The sequence below is a fragment of the Podarcis raffonei genome, chromosome 5 (assembly GCF_027172205.1).
Source record: "Podarcis raffonei isolate rPodRaf1 chromosome 5, rPodRaf1.pri, whole genome shotgun sequence".
Lineage (NCBI taxonomy): Eukaryota > Metazoa > Chordata > Lepidosauria > Squamata > Lacertidae > Podarcis > Podarcis raffonei.
The window spans coordinates 101,970,115-101,994,571 of NC_070606.1; the positions used below are offsets into that span (position 1 = coordinate 101,970,115).

General features: G+C 59.5%; 2 protein-coding genes across 4 annotated transcripts; one reads left to right on the plus strand and one right to left on the minus strand.

The window, feature by feature from the left end:
- Window positions 1–1,542: 1,542 nt before the first annotated feature.
- LOC128413488 (D-beta-hydroxybutyrate dehydrogenase, mitochondrial-like) lies at window positions 1,543–14,422 on the minus strand. The gene is made up of 5 exons (XM_053387488.1): window positions 14,264–14,422; window positions 9,010–9,120; window positions 6,661–6,805; window positions 3,917–4,069; window positions 1,543–3,346 (listed from the first exon to the last, which is right to left on the minus strand). The coding sequence occupies exons 1-5, from the start codon at window positions 14,420–14,422 to the stop codon at window positions 2,877–2,879; spliced, it is 1,038 nt and encodes a 345-aa protein (XP_053243463.1). The 3' UTR covers window positions 1,543–2,876.
- A 994-nt stretch (window positions 14,423–15,416) lies between these two features.
- On the plus strand, window positions 15,417–24,107 carry LOC128414929 (D-beta-hydroxybutyrate dehydrogenase, mitochondrial-like). Of its 3 annotated transcripts, none has more exons than XM_053390908.1 (7): window positions 15,417–15,735; window positions 16,961–17,089; window positions 19,759–19,831; window positions 20,516–20,626; window positions 22,425–22,566; window positions 22,932–23,084; window positions 23,451–24,107. In XM_053390908.1, the coding sequence occupies exons 2-7, from the start codon at window positions 16,995–16,997 to the stop codon at window positions 23,918–23,920; spliced, it is 1,044 nt and encodes a 347-aa protein (XP_053246883.1). In that variant the 5' UTR covers window positions 15,417–15,735; window positions 16,961–16,994; the 3' UTR covers window positions 23,921–24,107. The 3 variants fall into 3 exon arrangements, with proteins under 3 accessions (XP_053246883.1, XP_053246884.1, XP_053246882.1); XM_053390909.1 differs by lacking the exon at window positions 15,417–15,735 and adding an exon at window positions 16,521–16,731; XM_053390907.1 differs by lacking the exon at window positions 15,417–15,735 and having other exon boundaries at window positions 16,844–17,089.
- Window positions 24,108–24,457: the final 350 nt, after the last annotated feature.

A 24,457-nucleotide genomic window follows, 5' to 3' on the forward strand; every position in this document is an offset into this window, starting at 1 on the left:
CACCCAGGGCACAACTCCCCTTGCAGCTCAGCGCATCCACTTTTGCCCAGAGGAGAACCAGCATTGAGTGTCAAAACCCAGAAGCCCCCCGTATCACCTTCCTCTGGGATAAGGCTTTCCTCCTCTGACAAGGGTGGATTCTGCCAGAGGGCGGCAGGATCAGACCCACAGGGAGACAGGGAGACACAGGTGGGCTGAAATGGTTCACTTTATTTCTTTCTCAGTGTGCAGATGATCAGGTGCCCATTGTGTTCAATGATTTCATAGTGCAGACAAATGGCAGTGCTGGGGGTGGGGGGATGAAGTTTCACACATACCCCCTCGCATCACTTGCATGCCGACGGTGCTCAGGTAAGCGTGGCTTTCCTCACAGAAAAGTAAAGGGATACTGCTCTGTGAGCTACAATTCCTGGATTACGGGGGTTGGACTAGATGACCCCTGGGGTCCCCTTCAACTCTGCAATTCTGTAAGTTGGCACAAGGGGTCTTTGGAGAGCGAATCTGCAGTGGGAAACTATGCCCAGTCCTCCTGCGACTGTCGAGTCCAATTACATGCGCTTGTTCCCAGCATCACACGCACGGCCCAAGAGCAGCTGGCGCATGCCTGAGCTGGCCAGAGGCCCACTGGGTGAGCGGCTCCCGGGCCCAGGCCTGCCATGGCCTTGCCCTGCTTAGGGGGCAGCCTGCCAAGGGGTCCAGCTGGCGTGAGGGACATGGCTGGGCAGGTGCTCCTTTGCAAAGGGAAGAGCCAGGAGGTCACTGTGGCTGCTTCTGACGCAGACATGCTGCCTGCTCACGCCAGGAGTCAGTGTGCGTGTGCCTAACACACTCTGTGTATGCCCAGAGACACCTTGGCCACATTTGCTTGGACTATGAGAGATCTTTAAGGGAACCCGCAAACCCTACCTTTTGGCTCTCGGGACCTTCAGCCTAATCCCATGCAGCCCCCTGGCTGGCTTAGAGCAGTGGCGAAGGGGAGATCACGGAAGGGAGGAGGGCCTCCTGCCATCCCATAATCTGCATGTTCTCCACCCACTGTTGCAGGGGAGGCCCATGTTCCTCAGTGGGGGGGGGGAGTAAGGTTACCAGTTTTTCCCCAAAGAATCTGGGGACACTTTTTTTTTTAAAAGAGGGGGGGAAAGCAATTTTTAAAAAAGTTTTAAAAAAGGAAGAAGTAATATCTTCTCTTCTGTGGTCTCCTCTGGCTCCTGGCCTGCTCTCTGGAGTGCCAGCCACCGTGGAGTGGTCTCGGGTGGGGCCTGGGCTTGGCCACGTGTCCTTGCCCTCCCAGTGCTTTCCTACCTCTGTTCCTCAGCGGGGGCAGCAGCAGCGGTGCAACAAGGTTGGGGCTCCCCTCTTTTTTCTCCTTCCTCTTTCTCTACTTTCTTCTTCTCCTCTCCCCTTTCTCCCTGCATCGGCTCCAGGGTTTTCCTGGCCATGGAGTGCTGCTGGGCAGTTGGCCGGGTGGCCGGGTGCTCTCACTCGTGGGGTGGGTGTGTCAGCGGTTCCCCCAGTTGACGCGCCGGGAGTCCCTGGTTCCCCTTCAGCAGTGGCGGGGGCAGTGGCAGTCTCAGCAGCCCAGAGCCAGGCTGGTAGCGCAGTTGGCTCTGGCTGGCTTCAGGAGCTGCTCACTGCTGTGACGCCCGCCATTTTGCCTCACCAGAATTCCCCATATGATGTGTCTTGTGCCGTTGAACCAATCAGGCAACATTCATTCCCTACTAATAAATCTACAACACTTAAAATATAAATCCGGGGACATTAAATGAAATCCGGGGACATTCCGGGGACAGATTTGTGAATCCGGGGACTGTCCCTGGGAAACGGGGACGTAGAGAGTTGCTTTGTATGCAGAAGGTCTTCCGTTCAATCTCCCGGCGCACCTCCGGGGAAAGTGCAGGAGGAGAGATCGTTGCTCTTGTGCTCGGATCCTGCTTGTGGGTTTCCCACTGAGGCACCTGGTTGGCCACTGAGAGGAGAGGGGGCTGGACCAGATGGGCCCCCTTTGGCCTGATCCGGCAGGCAGGCAGCCCAACTGGCCAAGACCTTTCCTCTTGCTCAGGGGAGAAGCTAAGGGGGCTCGACGGGTCAAAGGGCTGACTGGGTGGAAGCTGCCTGGCTAGGAAGGACTCCTGGGGGGGGGGCTTGAGGGTCCTCGTGTCCCAGGCCCTGATGCAGCCCTTCCTGGGAGCCCCAGCTGAGGGCAAGGGGAAGTTTCTGCTGCAGCTGGCATGGGATGTCTGCACTGGGGACCCCCTCCCCGTCTTTCTCTGGGTGCTGGAATTCCTTGAGCAACATCCCCCAGCCCCCCACCTCAGAGCCTCCCCCTGTGAGAGACAGATCCCACCCAGGCAACTGCGAGCAAAGCAGCAGCAGCTCTTTGTGAGGCCTCCAGAGCAGAGGCTGCCATTTGCTTCCTTGGCATGGGGGGAGGGGGAAGAAGGGGTGCCAGCTGGCATCCTTGCAAGTAGTCAGTGGCCCATTTACACTCCCAGAATCTGGATGGCTCCCCCACCCCACCCAATGCAGGGTCTCCTGGCAACCGCTTGCTGTGGGCACATTCAGAAGGTGCCAGAAGTGGAAGACACCCCCCCAGCAGCTTTGCTCCAGAAGAACCTAAAGGCTGGTGGGGTTACTTTCTTTGCCAGGGCTGCCTAGAGACACCCTGCCCAGCCTCAGGAGCCACTTGGGCTGGGCATGTGGCTAGTTCTGGGCCAGGATGACTCTCAGGCTGGCTGCCAAGATGTGGGCGTAGGATCTTAGAACCACAGCATTGTAGAGTTGCAAGGGACCCCAAGAGTCATCTAGTCCAACCCCACGCAAGGCAGGAATTGTTTGCTTCCAAACTGGGCACCAGGCCTATGGGCAGCGAGGGACTAGCGGACGTAGAGCCAGTCGGCCAGAGCCGTGGGCAAGTGGGTGAAGGCCTGCAGCCGGACCCACCAGCGGGCCTCCATGGGGTTGTAGCGGGCGTAGGGGTGCCGCGCGGTCAGCGCCTCGGTGATGTCGTCCAGCACGAGGGAGACGTCCCTCCGGCCGCTGCGCACAAAGCCCTCCATCCGGCGGACCTGCTCCGCGAAGTAGGCCTCTCCGTAATCCGCGCGGACGGCTGCGCTGGCCCCGCTCCACATCTGCTGGGCCTCGGCCTGGACTCCGTCCCGGGTCAGGATGCCGGTGGCCGCGATGAAGTTGCTGGGCTCCACCGCGACCACCCCCACCCCCCAGGGGTACATCTCCTGCCGGAGGCAGCTGGTGAAGGCCTCCAGGCCGGCCTTGGAGACGCAGTAGGAGGAGCGCAGAGGACTGGACATGCGGCCGAGCATGCTGCTCACGTTGACCACGCGGCCTGGAGAGGAGCAGAGAGGCAGGCGCTGGGCGAGAGGGAGCCTCTCTGGGGCCGGCCTTCTCAAAGGGGGGCAGAGGCTGCCGGGAAAGGTCAGAGACTCATCGGGGAGCTTCCCAGCACTACCCCCATGGTGACTGAGAGAGGAGGGAAAGGAACTCTGTGTGTGCTCAGAAGCACACCTCACCGAAATTATTTTCCGTTTCACTGCAAACCAGCTTTGGAGGTCAGCCGTGGTGGAGGCCCCAAGTCCCACTGTCCCATGGGCTGAGCAAATCCACGCGGGCTGAGGCTGCCCACTGGAGCCTGAGCTCCAGAGCTGACCCATCTGCCGCAGGATCTGGAGGGAGGGATCCTGCAGCCAGAGGATCGTGTCCCAGCTGCCCCACCTTCTGCAGGGGCTCCTCAGCTGCTCTTGCCAGGGCTTGTGACAGCCTCCCCCCAGGGGCTGGCTGCCCCTCCCAGGCCACTGCTGGCCCAATTCTGCACCAGGAAACCCTGGCAAAGGGACCAAGTGCAGCGGAGGGAGGGGTGACAAAGAGGATGTCCCTCAAGAGGCGGACGGTGCCGTACCTTGGGCCCTGCGGATCAGGGGCAGAAAAGCCTTGGTGACTCGGATGGCCCCCCACAGGTTGACCTCGGCCACCCTCTGGTACTTCTCCACGCTGGTGAATTCCACGTCCCCAAAGGAGGCGACTCCAGCGTTGTTCACCAAGCCCCACAGACCTGTCAGGCAAAGCAGGAGATGCGTCCTGGGGGTTCTGCCGCAGGAACAGGGTCCTCTTCCCCTGGGGACACCCGGCCCCCTCTCTCCCTGCCCCCTCCCAGGGCCCACAGTGGGACCCTCTGAATGAGGACGCCAGAGGAACCTCCAGAATCAGCTGGGGGGGGGACACAAGAGGCGCCATCCCTGTCAGGTGGCCTCAAAGCCTACTTCTAGGGGGGAAGTGGCCCCAATCCAACAGAAAGGTGAAATTAGCAGCCAAATGTAACAAGTGCATATTCTTGCTAGTTAGCATGAGAAGGGGTTAACACCACAGAGCCGTATTGCTAAGTGGCACATACTCAGACCATAGAAACACAGTTGGTAGACAGGGTTCTGTGTGATGTCATTTCCCCTCCATATAGTACTTCCTGTCCCCTCCTCTCTTCCTTGGGCCAGTGTTGGAGGCAGAGTTGCCTCTACTTGCTCCAGCTTCGGGTTCAGGCCTGAAGCTACTTATACTGCAAATGAAAGTCTTTTGCCTGCATAGTTTTTACTGCTGCCATTGCTGTGAACCATTGCAAGATTATAAGTTATTTGTTTAACTTATTTACAAGTTGTTGCCTGATTGTTTGTTAAGTGGAGTAAGAAAGGGGAGCCAGCTCGCTTCATGAAGCTGGACTTGCTCAAAAGGAGCCTAATTCCTACGCTTTTAATTTTGCTGCCAAGAATGGGATTTTGAAACTCAATCCTGGCTTGTGGGAGCAATTAACCTCTCCTCTCCTACCCCTTAAACCCCTCCCACATTCTGCACTGAAATGAGCAGGGCTGGTGGGGGAGCCATGGGGTCTCCGTCCCAGGCCATTTCCTCCTCCCCACGGATCCACCCCATTCCCCAGGAGGTGCACCAGCGCAGAGGGGGTTCTGCTGCCCCTCCTCTCCCCCCTTGCTGCCCCCACAGCCCCCAAAGAGGGTCTGGCAAAGAGGCTGGAAGAGTCTGCCAGGAATGTCTCCTCCAGTCAATTCCACCCAGAGAGATCCACCGAAGGACCTTCTGGCAAGTCCTGCATGCAAGAGGTTGCACTAGATGAGTCCACCAACTTGCCCATGCTCTGATTCTGTGAGTCTCCCAGGGGCTGCCAAGCCCCACGGCTGGGTGAGCTGAGGCGCTCGCTCTGCTGCCCCCTCTCTCCTCCAAGGGGTCTGGAAGAGACGGGGCAGCTCTCTCCCCTCCTTACAGCCCCCTCTCCCCGACCTCCCAGTCTCTGAGTCAGAAGGATCCTGTACAGAGAATCAGGAGCACCACCGCCACAAAACTTGGGGGACCATTTCTGCGTTTGGGGTGGGGGCCAGAGGTCTCTGCGGGGGTGGGGGCTTCTCCTTTCCTGCCTCTTGCACAGAGAAGGGGTCCTTTGAGGCTGGCTCAGCTGAGGGCATCTTTGGGGCTCTGTACGGAGACCCCCCCCAAAGCCTCTTGTTTGCCTGGCTCCATGCCCATGTGCCAACCCTCTCCTGCTTCATTCCTCGCACCCATGGAGACCCCTCCCTCCTCCTCCTCCCTTCTGGCCCTGATCCCTGCTCTGCTCCTCCTGCTGACTCCCTTGGGTGGAGGCGGCCCTTTGCACAGTCCTCCCTGCCTTGCCTTTGCCCTCCTGTGCTCTTTGCAATCCTCCTCCACCTCATCCCGCCCCAGGGAATGTGGGGCTCAGCAGCAGCCAGAAAGGCTGGCCCAGGGGGTGCTGCTGCTTCTGATGCTGCCACGTCCTGCAGATGACCTGAGCTGACCTGAGACGGGGTCACCTGCCAGCTGTTGGCTCAGAGGTCCACCTCTTGTCCTGGATCGGGCCCCCAGGCAGGCAGCCCCCCCCCCCGTGCCTGCAAGATGCCAGGACAAAGGCAGCTCTGTAGCACAAGGAAGAGCCCTGGCTCATGAGGCTTTTTAGTTTAGAGTAAGAGGCACCATGGTGGTAGTTTATACAATTGGACCTGGCAGGAGAAGCAGACAGAGATCAGTTTTCCTCCCTGTCTCCTCCCTCCAGATCTCCTGGGCATCCAATGAAGCTGAATGTTGGAAGATTCAGGACACAGAAAGGAAAGACTTCTTCATGTGGCACATAGATAAACTGCGGAACTCCCTTCCACAGGACGCAGCGATGGCCATCAACCTACAAGGCTCTCCAAAAGGACTGTGCCAATTCATGGAGGAGGAGGGGGCTTTGGGGGCCGCAGGAGAGGAGAGCTGCTCTTGCCCTGGGGTCCTGCTTGTGGGCTTCTTCCCGTGGGGGCCTCTGGTTGGCCATTCTGAGAAGATGTGGGACTAGATGGGTCCTTGGCCTGATCCAGCAGCCAGGCTCTTCTGAGGCTCTTCTTATCTCGTGATCCCAGCTCCATTCGCTGCCTCTTTTCCAGGAACTGAGCCACCTCCCTTTGAGCCCCCCCCCCGACCTCCACCCTCCCCACTGCCTGCTCAGGATCAGCCAGGATCAGCCTCCCCTCTGGGCCACCCGCCCCACAGACACCAAGCAGGTCCCTCTGGCCACACAGCTGCCCCAGGGATGCCCGGCTCCCCAGAGACACCCCAGCCCCCACGTGGCCCTGGCCAGAGGGCCCTTACCTTGCTCAGGCCGCTTCAGGCTCCCGGTCACGAGTTGGAGAGCCCTGGCCACCTCCTCCTCGCTGCAGACGTTCATCTGCAAGACGTGCATCCGCCCCGAGGGTCCCAGGCGCTCCAGCTCCCGGGCACCGTCTCCTCCTTGGTCCTGCTCAACAGACACAGGAAAGAAATCCTTTGCCCACAACAGTCTGCCAGGAGTGGCCCCCCTCCAATCCACTCCCAGGGCCCCCTGGATCAGGCTGGGGGCTGCTGGGGGCTGGCACTTAGCTCCCTGACCCCCAGCTGCTGCTTCCTTGTCTGCAGAAAAGAGGGCAGTATTGGCAACCATGTTTTAAAACCTGCTTCGAGTGGAAAACCAGGATAGTGTAATGAGTTTGGGGAATCAGGCTGCATGCCAAGACATACCCAAGCCCTGGATCCAGCAAGTGTTAAAAGACAAGCCAGGCTAGCTTCCCGAGGAGGAGATCGCTTGGGTGATGGGCCATTTAGAGAACAAAGGAAAGGGGCTCTGTGTCAGATGGCAAAGGGATGGCCTCGCAGGTGAAGGAACTGTTGTTATTATTATATTGCTTCCTAGACATCCATTCATCTGGTGGGTGGATGTCCTTGGAGGGGGTTCCCACTCCCCTCCACCAGGCAGGCCAGGGGACTGGGACTATGCCCCCCCCAGCGCAGCGGCCTGCTCCCCCCTTCTCTGCTCCAAAGGCCCAGGCAGCCCAGAGGAGACACCCTGTCTGGCTCTCCTCTCCACGGATGGAGGATGTGGGCCGGCTGTATCAGGAGGGATTTCCAGATTCATAAACTGCCCCCCAGCTAAGGCTGCCCAAGGGGGTGTACAGTCAGATGAACAGGGTTGCAGACTCAGCTGAAACCAGTAAGGCCATTCCTGCGATTGTGCAAATCCAGAGGCTGATGGGCATTTCAGGGAAAGCCTTCGGGATCAAGGGCATATTATGGGATTAGTGGTTGCCCAACTTCATTTGAAACCACAGGGAAGACACGAACCCTTTGCAAGGAGAGCAGAGGATCCCCAGAGGCTATTCTGAGGCGGTGAGCCTGGCAGTTGGGAGGGGGGTGGCCAGGAATGTCACCGTCTTCTGGGAACAGAAGACACAAAATCTGGCAGGGGAAGGTCCTTGCTTTGCAAATAGGTTCAGGGGCTGAAGGGAAGCTGTCCCACGGGAATCAGGAGCCCAGAGGAAGAGTCCTGGGGCCTCTCTCTGCCTGCGAATGGATGTCCCCCGCTGCCCCGGATGTTTACAAGGGACCCAGGCGAGGCGGCTGAGGGCACGTGGCTTGGAGCTGTGATGAAGAACCTGCACCTGCTGCTCCTGCAGTGTGGGGAAAGTGAAAGTGAGCCGTCACCGTCTCCACGGCAACAGGGCCAGGCACAACCTCACTTGGGATGGAAACTTCCAGGCTTGGCCGCCTCCGGGGGGGGGGGGGGGCTCACTGGCCCTGCCAGCTCTCCCAGGCAGGCAGGCAGGCAGGGAGGGAGGTCACCTTGGCCGGCCTGAATCACAAAGGAGATGGCTGCGTGACCTCTGGGTGCCCCTGGGCAGGAAGGCGGCTGCGAGTGGGGAAGAAGTTGGAGAGGCGGCCACCCAAAGGCCCTCCCTGGCAGGAGGAGGAAGAGGAGGGAAAAGAATGGCAGTTGTCTCAGGCACAGAGATCTCACTCCACGCCCCCCAGCCAAGGGAGCTCCCCTCACCCAGCAGACAAGGCCCGTCTGTGGGACAGGAGGTGGGGAAGGGGGGACAATAGCAGGCCCTGACCTCCAAAATTTCCCCAGAAGGACCTGCCCACACAGCCTCCCCCACAGGCCTCAGGGGCTCTGTCCTTGGGCACAGCCAGGGGCCTAATCTGCCCAAGTCAATCTGCCCCCACAAAATCCAACCAAGTTTGGTGGCTGCAGCAAAAAGGGAACAGAATGAAGCAGGGGCCCTGCTGGGGTAGGGGGGGAGGGGGGGCTGGCACCCCACTCACTCACGGTGTTGTATGAGTTTATGCCAATAAAAGCTTGGTGGCTTGCAGCAATGGCATCCTCCACAGCTGGGGATGCCCCCCCTGGGTGAAGCTACCCCTCATCACCCCCCTTGGGGCACAAAATATGAGCAGCCCCCGGTTTAAACTCCCCGGTCTCCTCTTTCCCAAGTGACGTTCTCCAGAGGTTGTGGGACTCCCAGCGGAGCCGATGGCCGGGGGGGAGGAAGAGGGTGGGAGTCGTAGTTCAGCAACCTCTGGAGGGCACCCGGTTGGGAAGGTTGCTCTGCAGGGTGGGCACAGCAGCTGCTTCTCTTCTGAGCCCCTCTCTCATCCAGCTGGGTGGGCAGCAGCAGCCCCCCTCACCTTGAGCAGGCAGGCGGCAAAGACGGTGAAGCCCTCGGCGTGGAGGCGCCTGGCCAAGGCCTGGCCGAAGCCTTTGTCGCAGCCGGTGATGAGAACGGCCTTCCCGTCGGCCTGCGGGGGGGAGACAGGAAGGGGCCCCCTCAGAGGCTGCCGAGAGCCAGGAGGAGCAGGCAAGGCTCAGCCGCCAGGGAGAAATCATCCCTACGCTCTAGATCAGAGGGGTCCACGTGCGGCCCTCAAGGCCCTTTGGGTGGCTCCCGCCCTCCTGCTTCCCTAGTTAGGACGTGCCCAGCTTCGGGAAGGAGATGCGAAGGCACCAGGGAGGAGATGCCTGAGCCTCGTGTCTTCATGGCAAAGCCCTCCGCCTTGCTTAGCCGGTTTGGGGAAGGCGGCAGGAGGGCCAAGCGGGGCGTGGGTGTGTCAAATGTCGGCCTCTCTCCCCCAATGACCCACCCTGAGAGACGGCTTCACCCAACCACCCTCCCAACTGGAGGGTCCTGATCCAGCTCTCCTGCTCCCACACCTCTCTCAGCCATCTGGGTCCTAAGAGGCTCAACAAAGGCAGATTGATGGCTTTAAAGAATCAGGAACATTCCTGCCTTCCTCTTCCAGCTAAGGATGGGACGAGGCAGGCAAGAGCAAGCCCAGAGGGGCTGGGAGGAAGCAGGCCGGCCAAGCCCCCCCTCCCCCGAGAGCAGAGTTTGCCTCGCCTGATCTGCACCCCCTGAAGTCACAAAGGGGGTCACCCTCCCTCTGAACCCACCCCATTTTGTGGATTGCCACACTTGTTGCTCTCTCCTGGCAAGCTCAGAGGTGCTGCGTCTCCTCCCGACTCCTAGGAAGCAACGGTTGACTCAGAAGCCTCCCACATGGTGGCCCACTGCAAAGAAGGATGTCCGGTGGCACAGCAAGGGTTAAGAGCTGCTCCCTTGTGGGCACCAGGCGCAGAGGCAGGGGCTGTGGCCCAGCCGTGTTTGCTGCGGAGACACCCAGTGGGCAGGGCCCCTTCCTCCTTCCTGCACCAGGAGGGTCAGGCCGGTGGTCCTCCTTCCAGCCCATTCTCCTGCCCCTCTTTCCTGGGCACCTTGTGCAATGAGCCGTCCGGAGGCGGCTTCAGCCGCAACAAGTTGTGGCGGCAGATAAGGATCAGGCCTCAGCTGCCAAGCCAGATCCAGAGCCGGTTTTTCAGGGCTGGGAAGCTGCTGAGCAACCGGCAGGCAGGCCTCACCTGACCCGACTGCTCTCAAGGACAAGCGAATGGGAAGTGCGAAGCGCGAGAGAGCCCGCTTGCCAAGGGCGGGTGACTGGGCTGCTGGCCTGGCATGTGCGGTGGCATCTCCCCTGCGTCACCCTGGGCGAGGGAAAGAGTGACCCAGCCTGGAAAGTCCTCTCGGGACACGGCCTGCCCACCCGGACCAAGGAGAGAACTCGGCTCTGGAAGCAGGCCAAGGGCACCAAGGGCAGGAGCTATTTTGAAGCCCACAAAGGAACAAGAAGACCTGTGGTGTTTACAGTCCTTGTCAGCCTCCACTCCTCCCTTGCCAGCCCTCCCTCCCCACATCCACAAAAGTCGACAGGCAGCTTAACTGGGGGGGGGGGGGTGACCAACGGACGGAGCCACACCTGAAGGTGATTCAACAGCTGATGCCTTTGGGAGCCCAATAAACTGGGAAACCTCCAGACTAGCTAAGGCAGAGCGCTGGGACCTAGGATTATTTGGAACCACATTTTAAGCACAAATTGCTCAACTCCTAGGGCTGCCATACGTCCGGAATTTCCCAAAAATAATGTCCAAATGGAATATTTGAGGATCGGTAGAAATGTTTGGGGAAACCCGGGCATATGGCAACCCATGTTGGAAATGTATATTCCCGCCGCCCCCCCAATTTTCTAAAAAAATAGCTGTTGAACTATTCTGCAACCCTACCACCCCCAGAAGCCCCTGGTGTCCTGGTGCAAATGGCTAAGTACCGTATTTTTTGCTCTATACGACTCACTTTTTCCCTCCTAAAAAGTAAGGGGAAATGTGTGTGCGTCGTATGGAGCGAATGCAGGCTGCGCAGCTATCCCAGAAGCCAGAACAGCAAGAGGGATCGCTGCTTTCACTGTGCAGCGATCCCTCTTGCTGTTCTGGCTTCTGAGATTCAGAATATTTTTTTTCTTGTTTTCCTCCTCCAAAAACTAGGTGCGTCCTGTGGTCTGGTGCATCTTATAGAGCGCAAAATACGGTAAATGCTGTTCTCTAGAGGTGAGGCAAAGGTGCCCAAGGCCAGCTCTGGTCCAGCAGATCAGCCGGAAGGAAAAGAAACTCCAGCAGCCTGGATCCAAAACGAAGCCACAGCAAAGGAGGCCCTAACCCTAAGGCACACTGGCTTGGGCTTTCCCTCCTGGTGATCTATTCCAGCTGGGACTATTTTCAGAGGTGACCTTTGCCTGCCTCTGGGTCAGACTCTGAGCCCCACATTCCCCTCTCAGGCACAGGAGGGGTTTGCCCTCTGTCAAGGGTGAACAGGAGCCCCTCTGTGGTGGGGATCCTGGCACTGCCTGGCTCTAGCCTGGCTCCCACCTTGACCTGACCTCCCATCATCTCTCCCCTGCTCTTCTCACTCTCCTGTCTTGTTTGTTCCCAGGAAGCCTTGTGGACCCTTTGACTCGGTTTCCCTCCTGGCCGCTTGGGCTGAGAAGGGCTGCCTAGTCCACAAAGAGGGGGGGTGGATTTAGATCAGTGCAGCTTAAGTCTCCAAAACAAAATCCTGCAAAGTTATTGGTTTAAATCAAGTTTCACGTTTTGTAACCTGGCTCTTTCCTAATAGCAATGAGCTCGCTGTAGCCATGGAGCCATGTTTACTTGCAGCTAAATAGAGTCCTTTGTGCTGCGCAGGAACCCCAAATCTTCATGTTGCCAATGTGACTTTTGCACAGAAGCCAAAAAGGAGGTGGGGGGGCTGCAATGAGTGACTTTGTCTCCCTCTTGCAATGACAGTAAGCAAGACCATTTGGGGGGGGCTGTGACTCAGTTAGAGAGTATCTGCTTTGCAGGAAGGGGGTCTCAGATTGCATTCCTGGCATTGCTGAGCTGGCCTCTTTCTCCCACTGGCAGGCAGAGCAGCCTGCTGAGCCCTCCTGCAAATCCTGACACCCCCCCCCCACCCGTCTCCTTTCATTCATTGTGAACTGGGAGACTGGCTAGGGCTGCCCAAAGGGACTTGGCACTTATGCACAGGCACTGCTTTTCATGCAGCCCAGAGTCCAGTTTGGGGGCTGGGTCTCACAGCACTGCAAGGCTCCTCGCACACGGGGATGTTAGCCAGGGTCTTCTGTCTCCCCCTTTTCCTGCCTTCCCAGCTTGCTCCAGGCAGCTAATTAAGTACAATCACAAAATGTGGTTTTTCAGAATTTAACCACAATGATCCTAACCCCATTGTGAACCATCATTTGCTCCAATTGCCAGCAGACTACTCTAGAACAGCCTCCTGTGATTGATTGCAGAGTAAACGTGATAGAAAATTTGGTATTAAGAAACGCACTGAAAATTTTTCATTTATTAATAAAAGAAAGAAAGAAAAAATGTGCAGTTATGTTGCCATAATCAACGGATTTGAATTGAGAGGAGGAAGCAACCTCCCCCCCCACCTGAGCCCAAGATTGGCAATATTTGTTTTCATTGGTTAAGCAATTACAAGGCAAGAAAGCAAATGGGATAGAAAGGTTTTTAATTGGTTTGACAAATGTGCTTTATGGTATCAATCACACAATAGAATTAAAAATCCGCTTCCTTGATTTTCAAGCCAGTGCAGCAGCCCCCCAGCCAGAGAGGAGGGGCTCCAGAGCTGGGCTCTTTGGCTTTGGGGATGCAGAGACGCTGGGCCTCCGGGCTCGACCCCACCATCTCTGGGGCATGCCTTGCTGACCCCCGCAAAGAGGATGCAGGGGAGGGGGGGGCTTTCTTCCGAGCCTACAAGGCAGCGGGGCTTCCGTGGAGGTGGCTCCACAATTGTTGTTACTTTGAAGATGTGCACCTTGCCTTTCAAGCAATGATTCTCAAGGCAGCAAACAAGAAACTGGAAATATTACAAAACCCCAACAACGCCCCGCCAGGCTCGCAACGGGAACGGCTTCCATTGTTTCAGTTTGCAAGTTTTAGTCTGCTGTAAAGTTTCTTGCAATTAGATGTGTGTAAATTGCCCTGGAATCTGACATGATGAAAGGCAGCTTTAAGTCATTGGCTGTGTGGATTGCAGCATTTGGGACTTTTTAGCTTAGAGAAAAGGTAAGAGGTGTGATGTTGATGGAAGTTTGTAAAGTTACACCTGCCATGGAGAAAGGGGGTAGAGAAATGTTTCTCTCTCCCTTTGGCAACACTGGAACTCACGGATATCCACTGAATGTCAAAGGGTTCAGGGCACAGAAGAGGAAGCCCTTCTTCATGCAGAGCACAGTTAAACTGTGGAACTCCCTCCCACAGGAGACAGTGACAGCCACTGACTTGGATGGCTTTAAAAGAGGAGAAATCCATGGCCTGCAAGAGGAGGAAGAGAGGGCTACTGAGGGGCTACCAGCCATGTTGGCCAGACTCTCCCCTTCCCAGCCTGGCTCCTGAATCCCAGTTCTGGGAAAGCGCAGGAGCAGAGAGTTGCTCTTGGGCTCACCTCCTGCTTTGGGGCACCTGGTTGGCCACTGTGGGAACTAGATGGGCTCCCTGGGGCCTGATCCAGCAGCCTCTTCTGAGGCACAACGCCTCACCTCTCCACTGACAACACTGAAGGGAGCTGGGCGGCTGCGGCGGGCCTGTCCTACCTCACAGGGTTGTGTGTGCGAGAGAGAGAGAGGCCTGAGGCACCTAGGCCCCCCAGCTGTCTCCCAGGCCGCCCTGCTCTGGCACCCCCGACCCCCCCTTCCGGAGCCCCCTCCTTCCAGGCTGCTGGGAGGGAGACGCTTGTTCTGGGGAAGAGCGCGGGCGAGGGGCTTCCTGGAGGGGGAATCCTGCCCAGGGCGAGGAAGGCGAGGAAGGCCCAGCTCTCCGCACGAGCCACGTGGCTCCCGGCCCGGGAAGTTATAAAGGATCTTGTGTCGGGGGTGCTCCCCCCCCGTTGCCCCGTTGCCCCGGCTCCAGCCGCGCTGCTCCTCGCCCAGGCCGGGCCGGGCCGCGGCGGTGCGAAGGGCAGCGCGGCGGAGGCTGGGGGCCCCCTTGGGCCGGCCAGGCTCCTCTGGTGCTCCGCTCCCTTTCCGCGCCCCTCTCTCTCGCGCTACTCACGGCGAGGGCGCCGCCCCGACGGGGCAGCCGGCGGCCCAGCAGAGGCAGCAGCGCGACGCCCAGCGCGCCCGCGACGCCCGCGCCCCACAGCCCGAGCAGCGGCAGGAGAAGAAGAAGCAGCAGCAGCAGCCCGAGCGCGAGGCGGGCGGGGGGCGGCATCTCCTCCTGGGCGGGCGCGTGATCTCACTTCCTCGCCGGGCGGGCGGGCGGGAGCGCGGGAGGCCGGGCCAGTCGCGGGAAGGACGCGCCGGCAGCCAGCGAGCGAGCGAGCGGGAGCGCGCAGGTGAGGCCCCGGCCGGGCCGGGAAGGAGAGGGCGAGGGCCAGGGAGGGAGCCTCCCCCGCGCCGCTGCCCTTCGGCCGGGCCCTTTCCCCGCAGCCGGGCGGGGCGGGGGCGGCGCCGGGCCTCGTCCCCCGACGAGCCTCCCGGCTCAGCCTCTCAGCGCCCGACGCCTCCCGGCCGGCCTTCCGGCGAGCCAGCGAGCGAGCGAGCGGCAGGTGCGCCCGGCGAGGCCCTCCGGCTCCAGGCCCCGCCGCTTCCCGCGCCTCCGGAGCCGGGAGGCCCGGCAGCCCCGCACGACGCGCCCGCCACCCCTGCCCCTGGCCGGCCCGGCGGCGCGGCTCGGCGGGAAAGGGGCCTGGAGGCGCCCCCGCCGCCCCTCTGCTTGGGGGAAAGCAGGCCCATCGCCCCCGCAGGGAGGAGGCCTGGCACAGAATAGGAGGGTTCCAGGGCTGGAGGGAACCCCAAGGCTCATCCAGTCCAGCCCTCCTGGTCTCTTGCGTGTGAATCCCCCCCCCGTGTGCTTGGGAGGAGGGGGTTGAGCTTCCCGTGCCCCCCCCGCCCTTGACCCTGGGGAAGACCTTGCTGGGCTCCGGGCAGCTGCGCTGCACCTTCAGCCTGCCTGCCTGCCTGCAAGCCGGGATCCGACTGCAGTGCTGCGCCAGGAAGAGCCGCATTCTGCAAAGCGCAGCTTGGCAAGCAAAGGGCCTGCAGGATTCCCTGCCACAAGAGATGGCAAGAGGCAGCAGCTTCTCAAGGGTTAGGCTGGCTGCTCTCCGCGGTGCCCGGGCAGCCTCAAGTGGGTCAGTCAAGCCCCTCGGAGTGGCCCCTCCCGTCTGGCCCGGTGTTCTTGTGATGCCACATAAGGGCATTTGCATAAGGTGCTTTGTCCCTCGAGTTCTGGTGAGTGGAGAGAGTCGTGTGGGGCCTGGCCTGGCTGTGCCCTTCTTCTCCCTGCCAGCACCCGCTCTCCTTTCTGCCCCCTCCCCACACGCTGCCACCTGCAGGGCCTCCCCCAGCCGCGGGTCACTCTTGTCACTGACCTACGGGTTCTCCAGAGACCGGGAATGACGTTCCTGCTCCTGTCCTTCCTGCTCCTGCTGCTGCTCCTCTCCTAAAGGGCTCCTGCCCTCCCAGTCTGGGGCAGGCAGCCCCCGTGCACCCCCCTCTCCATTAGCATGGAGCCCCACGCAGGTAAAGGGCAGAGGGCAGGGCAGGTGGCCTTGCTCAGGGACAGATGCGGTCAGGAGGCATCCATTGCCCCCCCTGGCACCCCAGCAGCTGGGGGGGCACACCTCTGCTTCTCTTCCTCTCCCCTTTCCCCTTCCCTCCCCTGTCTCCAGGGGTCTTGGCAGACCTGTGGCAAAGGTGGGGGTTAGTTGAGGCGGGACATGGGGAAGGTCACCCAGGGGGAAGCAGCTGGGGGCTGCCCTTCCAAGGCTGCCACGGAAAGCTGTGCCCACACATTTTGCACTCCTCTTCGCCCCGAGAGGGACGGTCGCCCAAGTCCCAGCTGAGCTCTGTGGTCCAAGGACCCGTCTTGTGTGGCATCATCTTCTCCTGGTGGCTGAACAGGTGCCTCCATCGGAAACTCCAAGGAGGATCCGAGCGCAAGAGCAGCTCTCCCCTCCGGTGGCACTCGGAAGCCCGGCTGCCTCCCACTCCATCCTGGCTAGTGGCCATTGCTAGCCCTCTCCTCCTTTGCGGAGGCCCTTTGGCCACCTTCCCCTCCCTGAGAGCCAGGCTCCATCGCTTCCTCCTGCTTGGCTTTATGAGTCCTGCCATAAAACAATCTCCAGTTATACAGCCCCAAGAGCAGCATTTCCCAGGAGGAGGAGGAGCCCCTCTTAGGCCTGCTGCCTCCCAGGCCCCACCACCCCTTCCTTGGACATGCCTGGGGGGGTGGGGGGCATTGCTTTTGGGGGGCTAGTACAGCAGGCAGGGGGCTCCTGCACAGAGACCAGACCGCCAGGGCCACCAGATGGGCGACAGAGATCCTGAACAGGGATGGTGCCGGTAGGAGGGGCTGTGGCTACGAGAGGGACCCCCGCCCCAGGCAGTTGCTTGCCCCAACTGCCACGTTGTCTTCCGCAAAGAGAAATCAGGTCCTGGACCTGAGAAGAGCCCCGTATCTGGATGAGACCAAGTGCCAGCTGAGTCCAGCACCCTGTTCTCGCAGTGGCCAACCAGGTGCCCTGGGTTTGCGATGCCACCCAAAAGCATGTTGCCCACACAGAGTGCCTTCTGTGTTTTTAGGCAGAAGGGCTGGACATTGCGTGAGGAGTGTGCTGTTATCTTGATGTGTGGGGCGGGGGGGGGAGGCTCCCTCCTTTTGGACCCTGTTTTATGGCTAAGAGGCCAGTGGGGCCATAAAGGTTTGGAGCAAACAAAGGTGAGGTGCTCCTGCCCTCTCTTGCAGAGCCCAGAGGAAGACTCCGGCTGTGAAGACACCCATGGCAACCATCCTCGCGGCCACCCGCATCTCCCGGCCCCTCGCCCAGCTGGCCACCAAGACCTCCCACCTGAAGGATGTCTCCGCCAGCCTTCGGTAAGTGGCCTTGTGGGGAGGGCTCTGCAGGGGAGTCCCTGGGGAATTGCCCCTCCAGTAGCAGGGAGAGGGGCTTCCTCTCTGTCTCTGGCCGCAAGGGGCCCTTCAGCAGAGTCGCCTGATTAGGGGACCGTTTCCTTCCCCCTCCAATCCCCAAATTTCCTCTAGGCATTGCAGCTTGGCCACCCTGAGGGTTTAGCAATTGGGAAATGGAAAGCTGCCGTCAGGGGTGCCCCTGGCCTCCCCGCTGCTGTTGTTGGGGAGCCCTCTGTGGCCCCATCCCTTGAAAGGCTGCCGGAGACGTCCTGGTCAGGGCATGATGCCAGGGCAGAGCTCAGAAGCTGCCTCACCTGCCCGCCTGGCAGGGCTCCCTAGATTAGCCAGGACTCTGGATCCTAAGGGGGGGGCTCCATTCCCATGGAGCAAGACGCTCCTGACCGCCCCATTCAGGAGCCAAGGCGCTGCTGGGAGCACCCTCCTCTTCCCTCCCCCTCCCTTGGAGCTTCCCAGGGGCTGCTAGACTAGCTGGGCCCCCGGAAGGCCAGGTGGGCTCAGGTTGTTCTGAGGGTAGGCAAGGCACTGCTGCTTGGTGTGGCAAAAGGACCTGGCAGAGTTGGCAAGGGGGTGGGGGGAGAGAGACCCCCGCTGAGGGGAAGTGGGTCAGTGCAGGGTCCATTTTTAAGGGACTCAAAGGCACGGGGAATTTTAGGGGCCTCTTTCCAGCCAGAAGGCAGGACCAGTCAGTTGTGAGACCTCCCCAGGAATGGCTTCTTCCCTGACTAGCAAGGCCCGTTTTCTGCAGACCTGGGGAAGGAGGTGCCAGGATTTATCCTCTTCATTTGGCACCTCTGGCAGCGCTCAGCACCCCCTTTCTGGCAGAGCAGAATTGGCACCTCTGGGAGCCTCTGCGTGGCTCCTTGGACTGCCCCAAGTTGAGCAAACAAGTTTCAGAAGAGTCCAGAAGGGCTGTCCTCTTTCCAAAGTCCCCCTGACACGTAGCCCCCCAAGGCTGCCGCCTGGCCCCCTCCCCTCCCTCCAGCCGCTGGGCTGACCTTTGGGAAGGATCAGCAAGATGACGTGGGGCCAAAGGGTGACCCTCGGCCACAGTCCCTCGGCGGGGGAGCTTCCAGCCCAGAGAGATGGGGGGTTCCTGCGTTTGGGTCTGCCCCTTAGGACAAGCGCTCTCTGGGGCCTGGAGATGCTGGCGGGGGGGGGGGCTTCCTTGCCCAGAGGGCACAAGGGCCTCTGCAGCCGCCCAGCCTCTCTGAATTAACACACACACACAGGCACGCCTGAAGGGGCCGTAATCGTAATGAGATTACCCTGCTGGGAATAGCTGCGAGGGCGGATCCTGCCTCTCCTGAACAGCAGCCAGAAGGGGCAAGGGGCCTGGCAGGCCCGACTTGGACTTGGCAGGAGCAGCAGTTGGAGTCAGGGAGGAAGAGGAAGAGAGATGGGGATTGCAGGTGGGGAGAGAAATGGAGGGGGCAGGAGGTCCCTTCTTCCGCCTGCCCAGCTCTCTCTTCCCTCTGTCTGGCAGGGGGGAGCCTTTCCCAGCTGACTTGAAACTGGGGGCTTGTTTGTTTGTTTGTTTGTTTCTATCCCTCCCTTTCCTCCCAGGAGCTCAAGGGGGCACAGATAGTTCTCCCCCTCCTTGTTTAATCCCTGCAAGGTAGGTTAGGCAGAGAGGCGCAGCGACTGGCTCAATGAGCCAGGTGGGGCTTCGAACGCTGGCCCCTCCCAGGTACTAGCCTGGCACTCTCAGCACGGCACCACGCTGGATGCCTCGGGCAGCCGGAGCCAGCGCTGTGGCCCTGTTCGGGTTGGCAGCATCAGGGGCAGAGGAGCTGCTCCAGAGAGTGGTCAGGAGAGAAGAAAAGAGCTTCTGCTCAGCCCCTTGGGGAGTGGGACCTGCAGCAAAGAGTCCTTGACCCTGGCCAGCTGGGGGGGGGGTGGAGGGAGGGAGGGAGGGGGGTGTCATCCGATGAAAATAACCGCCTCTTGCCATGACACCTTCTGGGAGCAGCAAACCCAGGGGAGGAGGGGCGCTGGGTGACTTCTCACGGACTGGGCTCTTGTGTGTCCCCCTCCTCAAAGAAAGAGCTAGAAGATCTCAGTTTCCTGGGAGGCAGCCTGGGACTTAGTCTGAAGCAGTGCCCCCCTTCTGGGGCAAAATGAAAGGGGCTGGCCCCATTGGGAGAGGTGGGCGCAGCGCCATCAAGTCTAGGGCGCAGGGAAATGGACAAGTGCCCAGAAAGTCCAGCAGCTCCCCTTGGCTCTGGAAGAGGAGACGGGTGAAAAGGAAGTTGAAGGGTTAATTCAAGAGGGTCAGATCTTTCCAAAATGCCTGGGGGTTATGGGGACCACAAGAGGACAGGCCTTTTTAGGGATTGTAGAATCCTGGAAGGGACCCCCCGGGGCCATTTGTCCCACCCCCTGCAAGGCAGCAGTCAAAACTAGGCGTCCCTGGCAGGCGGCCAGGCTCCCCAGCTGGACTGCTCTCTGCGGGGAGACAAGCCTGAGGGTTTGGGGGGGTCACAGCCAGGAGGTGCTGGAGCCCCCGGAGAAAGAGAGAGGGAGGGAGGGAGGGACATGATGTTGGGGATCAGTTTTCCCGGATGGGAGCTTCCGCTGACCCAGCCGCTGGCCTGCTGCCTTCTCCCTTTCAGGCCCCTGCCTGAGATCTGTTCCTCGGTGTCCCGCCTGCAGGGCCGGCGTTCCTACGCAACGGAAGTGGATGAGGTGAGAGCCTGTGGAATTCACTGCCACAAGAGACCCATGCAGGGAGGGGCAGAGAGATGGGGATACTGGGCCGCTCTTGGCTTCTAGAGGGTCTTCCTCCAGCTTCCTGGCTGGGGTGGGAGCTGGGAGGCAGCTCAGTGGCCTTTTCTGGTGGGGGCGGGGGCTCTTGTGGGGTGAGGGGCTTCCTCCCGGGGTGCCCCCTTGTGGCCAGCAGCAACACTGATCTTTCTGGGCTGTTTCCTGGAGGAACCTGAGCTGTCCACCCTGAGATCATAGAATTGCAGAGCTGGAAGGGACCCCAGGGTCATCTAGTCCCACCCCCCGCAAAGCAGGAATCTCAGCTGAAGCATCCAGGACAGACCTCCAGGGAAGGAGAGTCCACCACTCTCCTCTTGTGGAAATCGGTTCCGCTGTCAAACGGCTCTCACCATCAGGAAACTCTTCCATGGAGCCAGCCTGGGCTTCCTGGTTCACCTGGGGAAATTCCCCCCAGCACTGTTTCCTTGGTGGGGCTGCTGGCATTTCTGGGGGTGTCTGAAGACCCCAAAGGTTTGCTAGCAGGAGTCCTGATCTGGAGGGTTCTGGGTGCCCCCCCAGGTTGTAGGACCCCCTTTTCATGAGAGGGGGGTGGAGGTGGGTCTGCTCCTCCCTGGGGGGTCTCCAACGTCCCCTTTTGTGCTTCAGATTGGCGAGAGGCCCGTCCTCATCACTGGCTGTGATTCTGGCTTTGGCTTCGCCCTGGCCAAACACCTGCATGAGCGAGGATTCATCATCTATGCCGGCTGCCTGCTCAAGGTAAGGGGGGGGGAGCTGGGGGGGAGGAAGGGAAGCCGAAGCCGCCAAGCCCCTCCTGGGCAGACCCCCCTCCAGCTGTGCCTCCAAGCTGCCAGCTGCTCTCTCCCAGGGGGCCCTGGAGGGGCCCTGTCTCTCCAAAACCCAAACAGAGGGAGCCTGTGGGTGTGGGCAGGAGAAGGTGTGGGGCAGCAGGCGGCCTGGGGGAAGGTTAGTTAAAGGCAGCTGGTCCCCCTTGGGGACCCCTCTCCAAAGCCCCCTGCCTGGCCCAGGAGGGATGTGGGGCTCCCCCTGCTGGCCACACTGTCAAACGGCAGCCAGAGATGCTCTTCCCTTGCAGGAGAATCCCAGTTACAGAAAGGTAGCCGTGTTGGTCTGCCATGGTCAAAACAAAAAATTTTTTCCCTTCCAGTAGCACCTTAAAGACCAACTAAGTTAGTTCTTGGTATGAGCTTTCGTGTGCATGCACACTTCTTCAGATACACTGAAACAGAAGTTGCCAGATCCTTCTATATAGTGAGAAGGTGGGGAGGGGTATTACTCAGAACGGTGGTGGGAATGGGTGATTGGCAGATAGCTGTGATGAGCCTGTTGACGACTCTTAACGACTGCAATAGGTCTTACAGGAAAAAGCAAGGGGTGAGAAGGTGAAAAATGGCTTTGTATAATGTCATGTATAATGAGATAAGAATCCAATGTCTTTGTTCAGACCAGGTCTCTCCATGGTTTTAAGTTTGGTAATGAGTTGCAATTCAGCAGCTTCTCTTTCCAGTCTATTTCTGAAATTCCTTTGTAGTAAAACAGCTACTTTGAGATCTTGTATAGAATGTCCTGGGAGATTGAAGTGTTCTCCTACTGGTTTCTCTGTCTTGTGATTCTTGATGTCCGATTTATGTCCGTTTATTCTTTGGCGTAAGGTTTGACCTGTTTGTCCAATATAGAGAGCTGAAGGACACTGTTGGCATTTGATGGCATATACAATGTTAGATGATGAGCAATTAAATAGTCCCGAGATGGTATGTGTGATGTTGTTGGGGCCAGTAATGGTGTTGTCCGGGTGTATGTGGCAGCAAAGTTGGCATCTGGGTTTATTGCAGGCTCTGGTGCCAGTGTCCGTGTTACGTCTGGTTGTAGTATTATTGTGGGTTAGGAGTTGTTTAAGATTGGGTGGCTGTCTGTAGGCAATGAAAGGAGAATCCCAGTCATCCTTACCATTTTCAAGGGCCCAAAATAGTTGGGGGGGGGCAAAGCCTTTTCATGAGTGCCTGGCCCCCACCTGCTGGTTCTGGCAGCCCTTCCCCTGGCTGGGAGACCCAAGACAGCCGGCTGCAGCTCTTGCCTGCCCCCTGGTGGCAAGACAAAATGCCTCCTCCGCCAAATTGGTGTGGTGAAAGTCTGGCAAACGGTACTTTTGGTGAAATAAAACCATAAAATTGGCACAAAGTCTCCTTTGCAATGGAATGGCACAGTTTCCTTCTGCTCATGGCTAAAAATGAAGAGAGAGAACTCCCCTCACTGTACAAAACTTTTTGGTTAACAGACGCTGGTCTGTGACCGTATTAATAAATTCATTCATTTTTGGTTAACACAAACTGTTTTGTCTCCTTCGCTCCATGCAAACTGCCAGGGAGAAGATTCCCTCGTGTTATTTGGCCGCTGTTCTGCACACATTGCCTAAACACCAGCTTCTGGGTTCAGGGTGGGATATTTCAATATTTAGCTGTGTGACATTGTTGCATGCTGAAAGGATGTCAAAAGAAATCAATAAGCAAACAAATGCCCCCCCCCCGCTCTTCCTTAGGAGCAGGGAAGGGGCGGCTCCAAGGATCTGGACGCCATGAAGAGTGACCGGATGAGGACCGTCCAGCTCAACGTCTGCGACAGTGAAGATGTCAGCCGGGCCGTGGACTACATGACCTCCACTCTGAAGATGCCAGAAAAGGGTAGGTGGGGGTCTGGCATGAGATCAGCCAAGGAAGGGGGTCCGGCAGCCCTTGGCTCCGCACGTGGCCCCCCATCTCCCCAGCCTCCTTCTCTGGGGGGACCTTGTGGGACTGTGCAGGTCTGAGGCATTGGCTGGGCCTGGCAAAGACGCCAGAGGCAGGAAGACGCCCTCAGAAGCCTTCCAGCCCCCTCCTGCCTGAGGGCTCCCCTGGTGCAGCGGGGCTTGTGAGGCAGTCGTGAGGAAGCCCCGCTTGGCTGTGCTTGAGGCTTGGAGCCCCGTTCATTGCTCCCCCTCGGGGCACACAAATGCAATTACAGACGGGGTCATGCGATGACTGACGTCTCGCGGGTCTTCTTCCTTCAGGGCTGTGGGGCCTGGTCAACAATGCTGGGATCTCGACCTTTGGGGAGGTGGAGTTCACCAGCATGGACACCTACAAGGAGGTGGCGGAGGTGAACCTATGGGGAACGATCCGCACCACCAAGGCCTTCTTGCCTCTCATCCGCAGGGCCAAAGGTGAGTGAGACGGTGGGGCTCCCCATAGCCATAGGTCAGGGGTCCGGACCTGTTGCAGGCTCTGCCTCCACCATCCCTAACCACTGGGCATGCTGGCTGCTGGGCAGGGTGTGTCAGGAACCCTGCATCATCCGGGGGGGGTGCTACGTGAAGGGAGGCCTTTGGGGTTGGTGGGTCTTTGGGAGAGGAGGGGGGCTGCGTCAGGGAGCTTTGCCCAGCAGCCACCGTGAGTCGGGGTCTTCCACCCCACAAGCACCTGGGGAAGGGGCCTGTGGCCAGAGGAGGGGCTTGTTGGGGGCCCCCTGAGGCGGCCCCTGCCCCTTGCTCTTCAGCCCCTTCAGGGTCCCCTGCCGCTTCCCCCGCCAGGCCGCGTGGTGAACATCAGCAGCATGATGGGGCGCATGGCCAACCCGGCGCGCTCCCCCTACTGCATCACCAAGTTTGGGGTGGAGGCCTTCTCCGACTGCCTGCGCTACGAGATGCGCCCGCACGACGTCAAGGTCTGCATCGTGGAGCCGGGCAACTTCATTGCGGGCACCAGCCTCTACAGCCCCGAGCGCATCCAGGCCATCGCCGACAAGATGTGGGACGAGCTGCCCGAGATCGTGCGCCGCGACTATGGGCGCAAGTACTTTGACGAGCAGATCGCCAAGATGGAGTCGTACTGCAACAGCGGCTCCTCGGACACGTCGCCCGTCATCGACAGCATCGCCCACGCCCTGACCTCCTCCACCCCTTACACCCGCTACCACCCCATGGACTACTACTGGTGGCTGCGCATGCAGGTCATGACCCACATGCCGGCCGCCATCTCGGACCGACTCTACATCTACTGAGCGGGGGGGGAGGGGGGACCCCTGCACCCCCCACCGCCGCCATGTCCACCTCCAGGAAGGGAAACTAATGCTAAGGGTTACCCTGTACAAATTTCTCCGTAGTCGCTTGTCTAGTTGAGGTCCAAGTACTGTATTTTTAGGGCTAAGCTGTTGTTAATTTAAGCGTTTGAGGCCCCCTTATTCCTTGCATGGTGTGTCTCCAACCAGTGCTATTTATTTCCAAGAGTCCCATTTCTCCCCTGCCCATCTCAGCTGCTTTGGTCAGAGTCCCTGCTGCATCGACAGCTGCCCTCCCTTGGGAGCCCCCCCTTGAGTGGCAGGCGGGGGGGGGGACCCTGTGCCCCTGGCTCCTTCCACCCAGCGCCCAGAAGCCCTAGAGCCCCTCCCTCTGGGCTGGAGCTGGGGCTCCAAAGAAGCCATTGGGGCTCCTCCGGCCTTGCCTGCCTTTTGCACACTCCTTCCGGGGGGCGACTCTGTGGACCAGAAACACAAACACTCCCCCCCCCCCACTAGGCAGGCTCATTCCCATGCACTCCT

What these genes read in the sequence shown, in the direction of transcription:
- LOC128414929 (XM_053390908.1), top strand. Translation starts at nt 16,995, where the DNA reads ATGGCAACCATCCTCGCGGCCACCCGCATCTCCCGGCCCCTCGCCCAG. An exon ending in GATGTCTCCGCCAGCCTTCG is followed by an intron (nt 17,090 to 19,758) that starts GTAAGTGGCCTT and finishes TCTCCCTTTCAG; the next exon opens with GCCCCTGCCTGAGATCTGTT. An exon ending in TCTGAAGATGCCAGAAAAGG is followed by an intron (nt 22,567 to 22,931) that starts GTAGGTGGGGGT and finishes TTCTTCCTTCAG; the next exon opens with GGCTGTGGGGCCTGGTCAAC.
- LOC128413488 (XM_053387488.1), bottom strand. Translation starts at nt 14,422, where the DNA reads ATGCCGCCCCCCGCCCGCCTCGCGCTCGGGCTGCTGCTGCTGCTTCTT. An exon ending in TTGCCGCCTGCCTGCTCAAG is followed by an intron (nt 6,806 to 9,009) that starts GTGAGGGGGGCT and finishes TCTGTTGAGCAG; the next exon opens with GACCAAGGAGGAGACGGTGC. An exon ending in CCTGATCCGCAGGGCCCAAG is followed by an intron (nt 3,347 to 3,916) that starts GTACGGCACCGT and finishes GCTCCTCTCCAG; the next exon opens with GCCGCGTGGTCAACGTGAGC.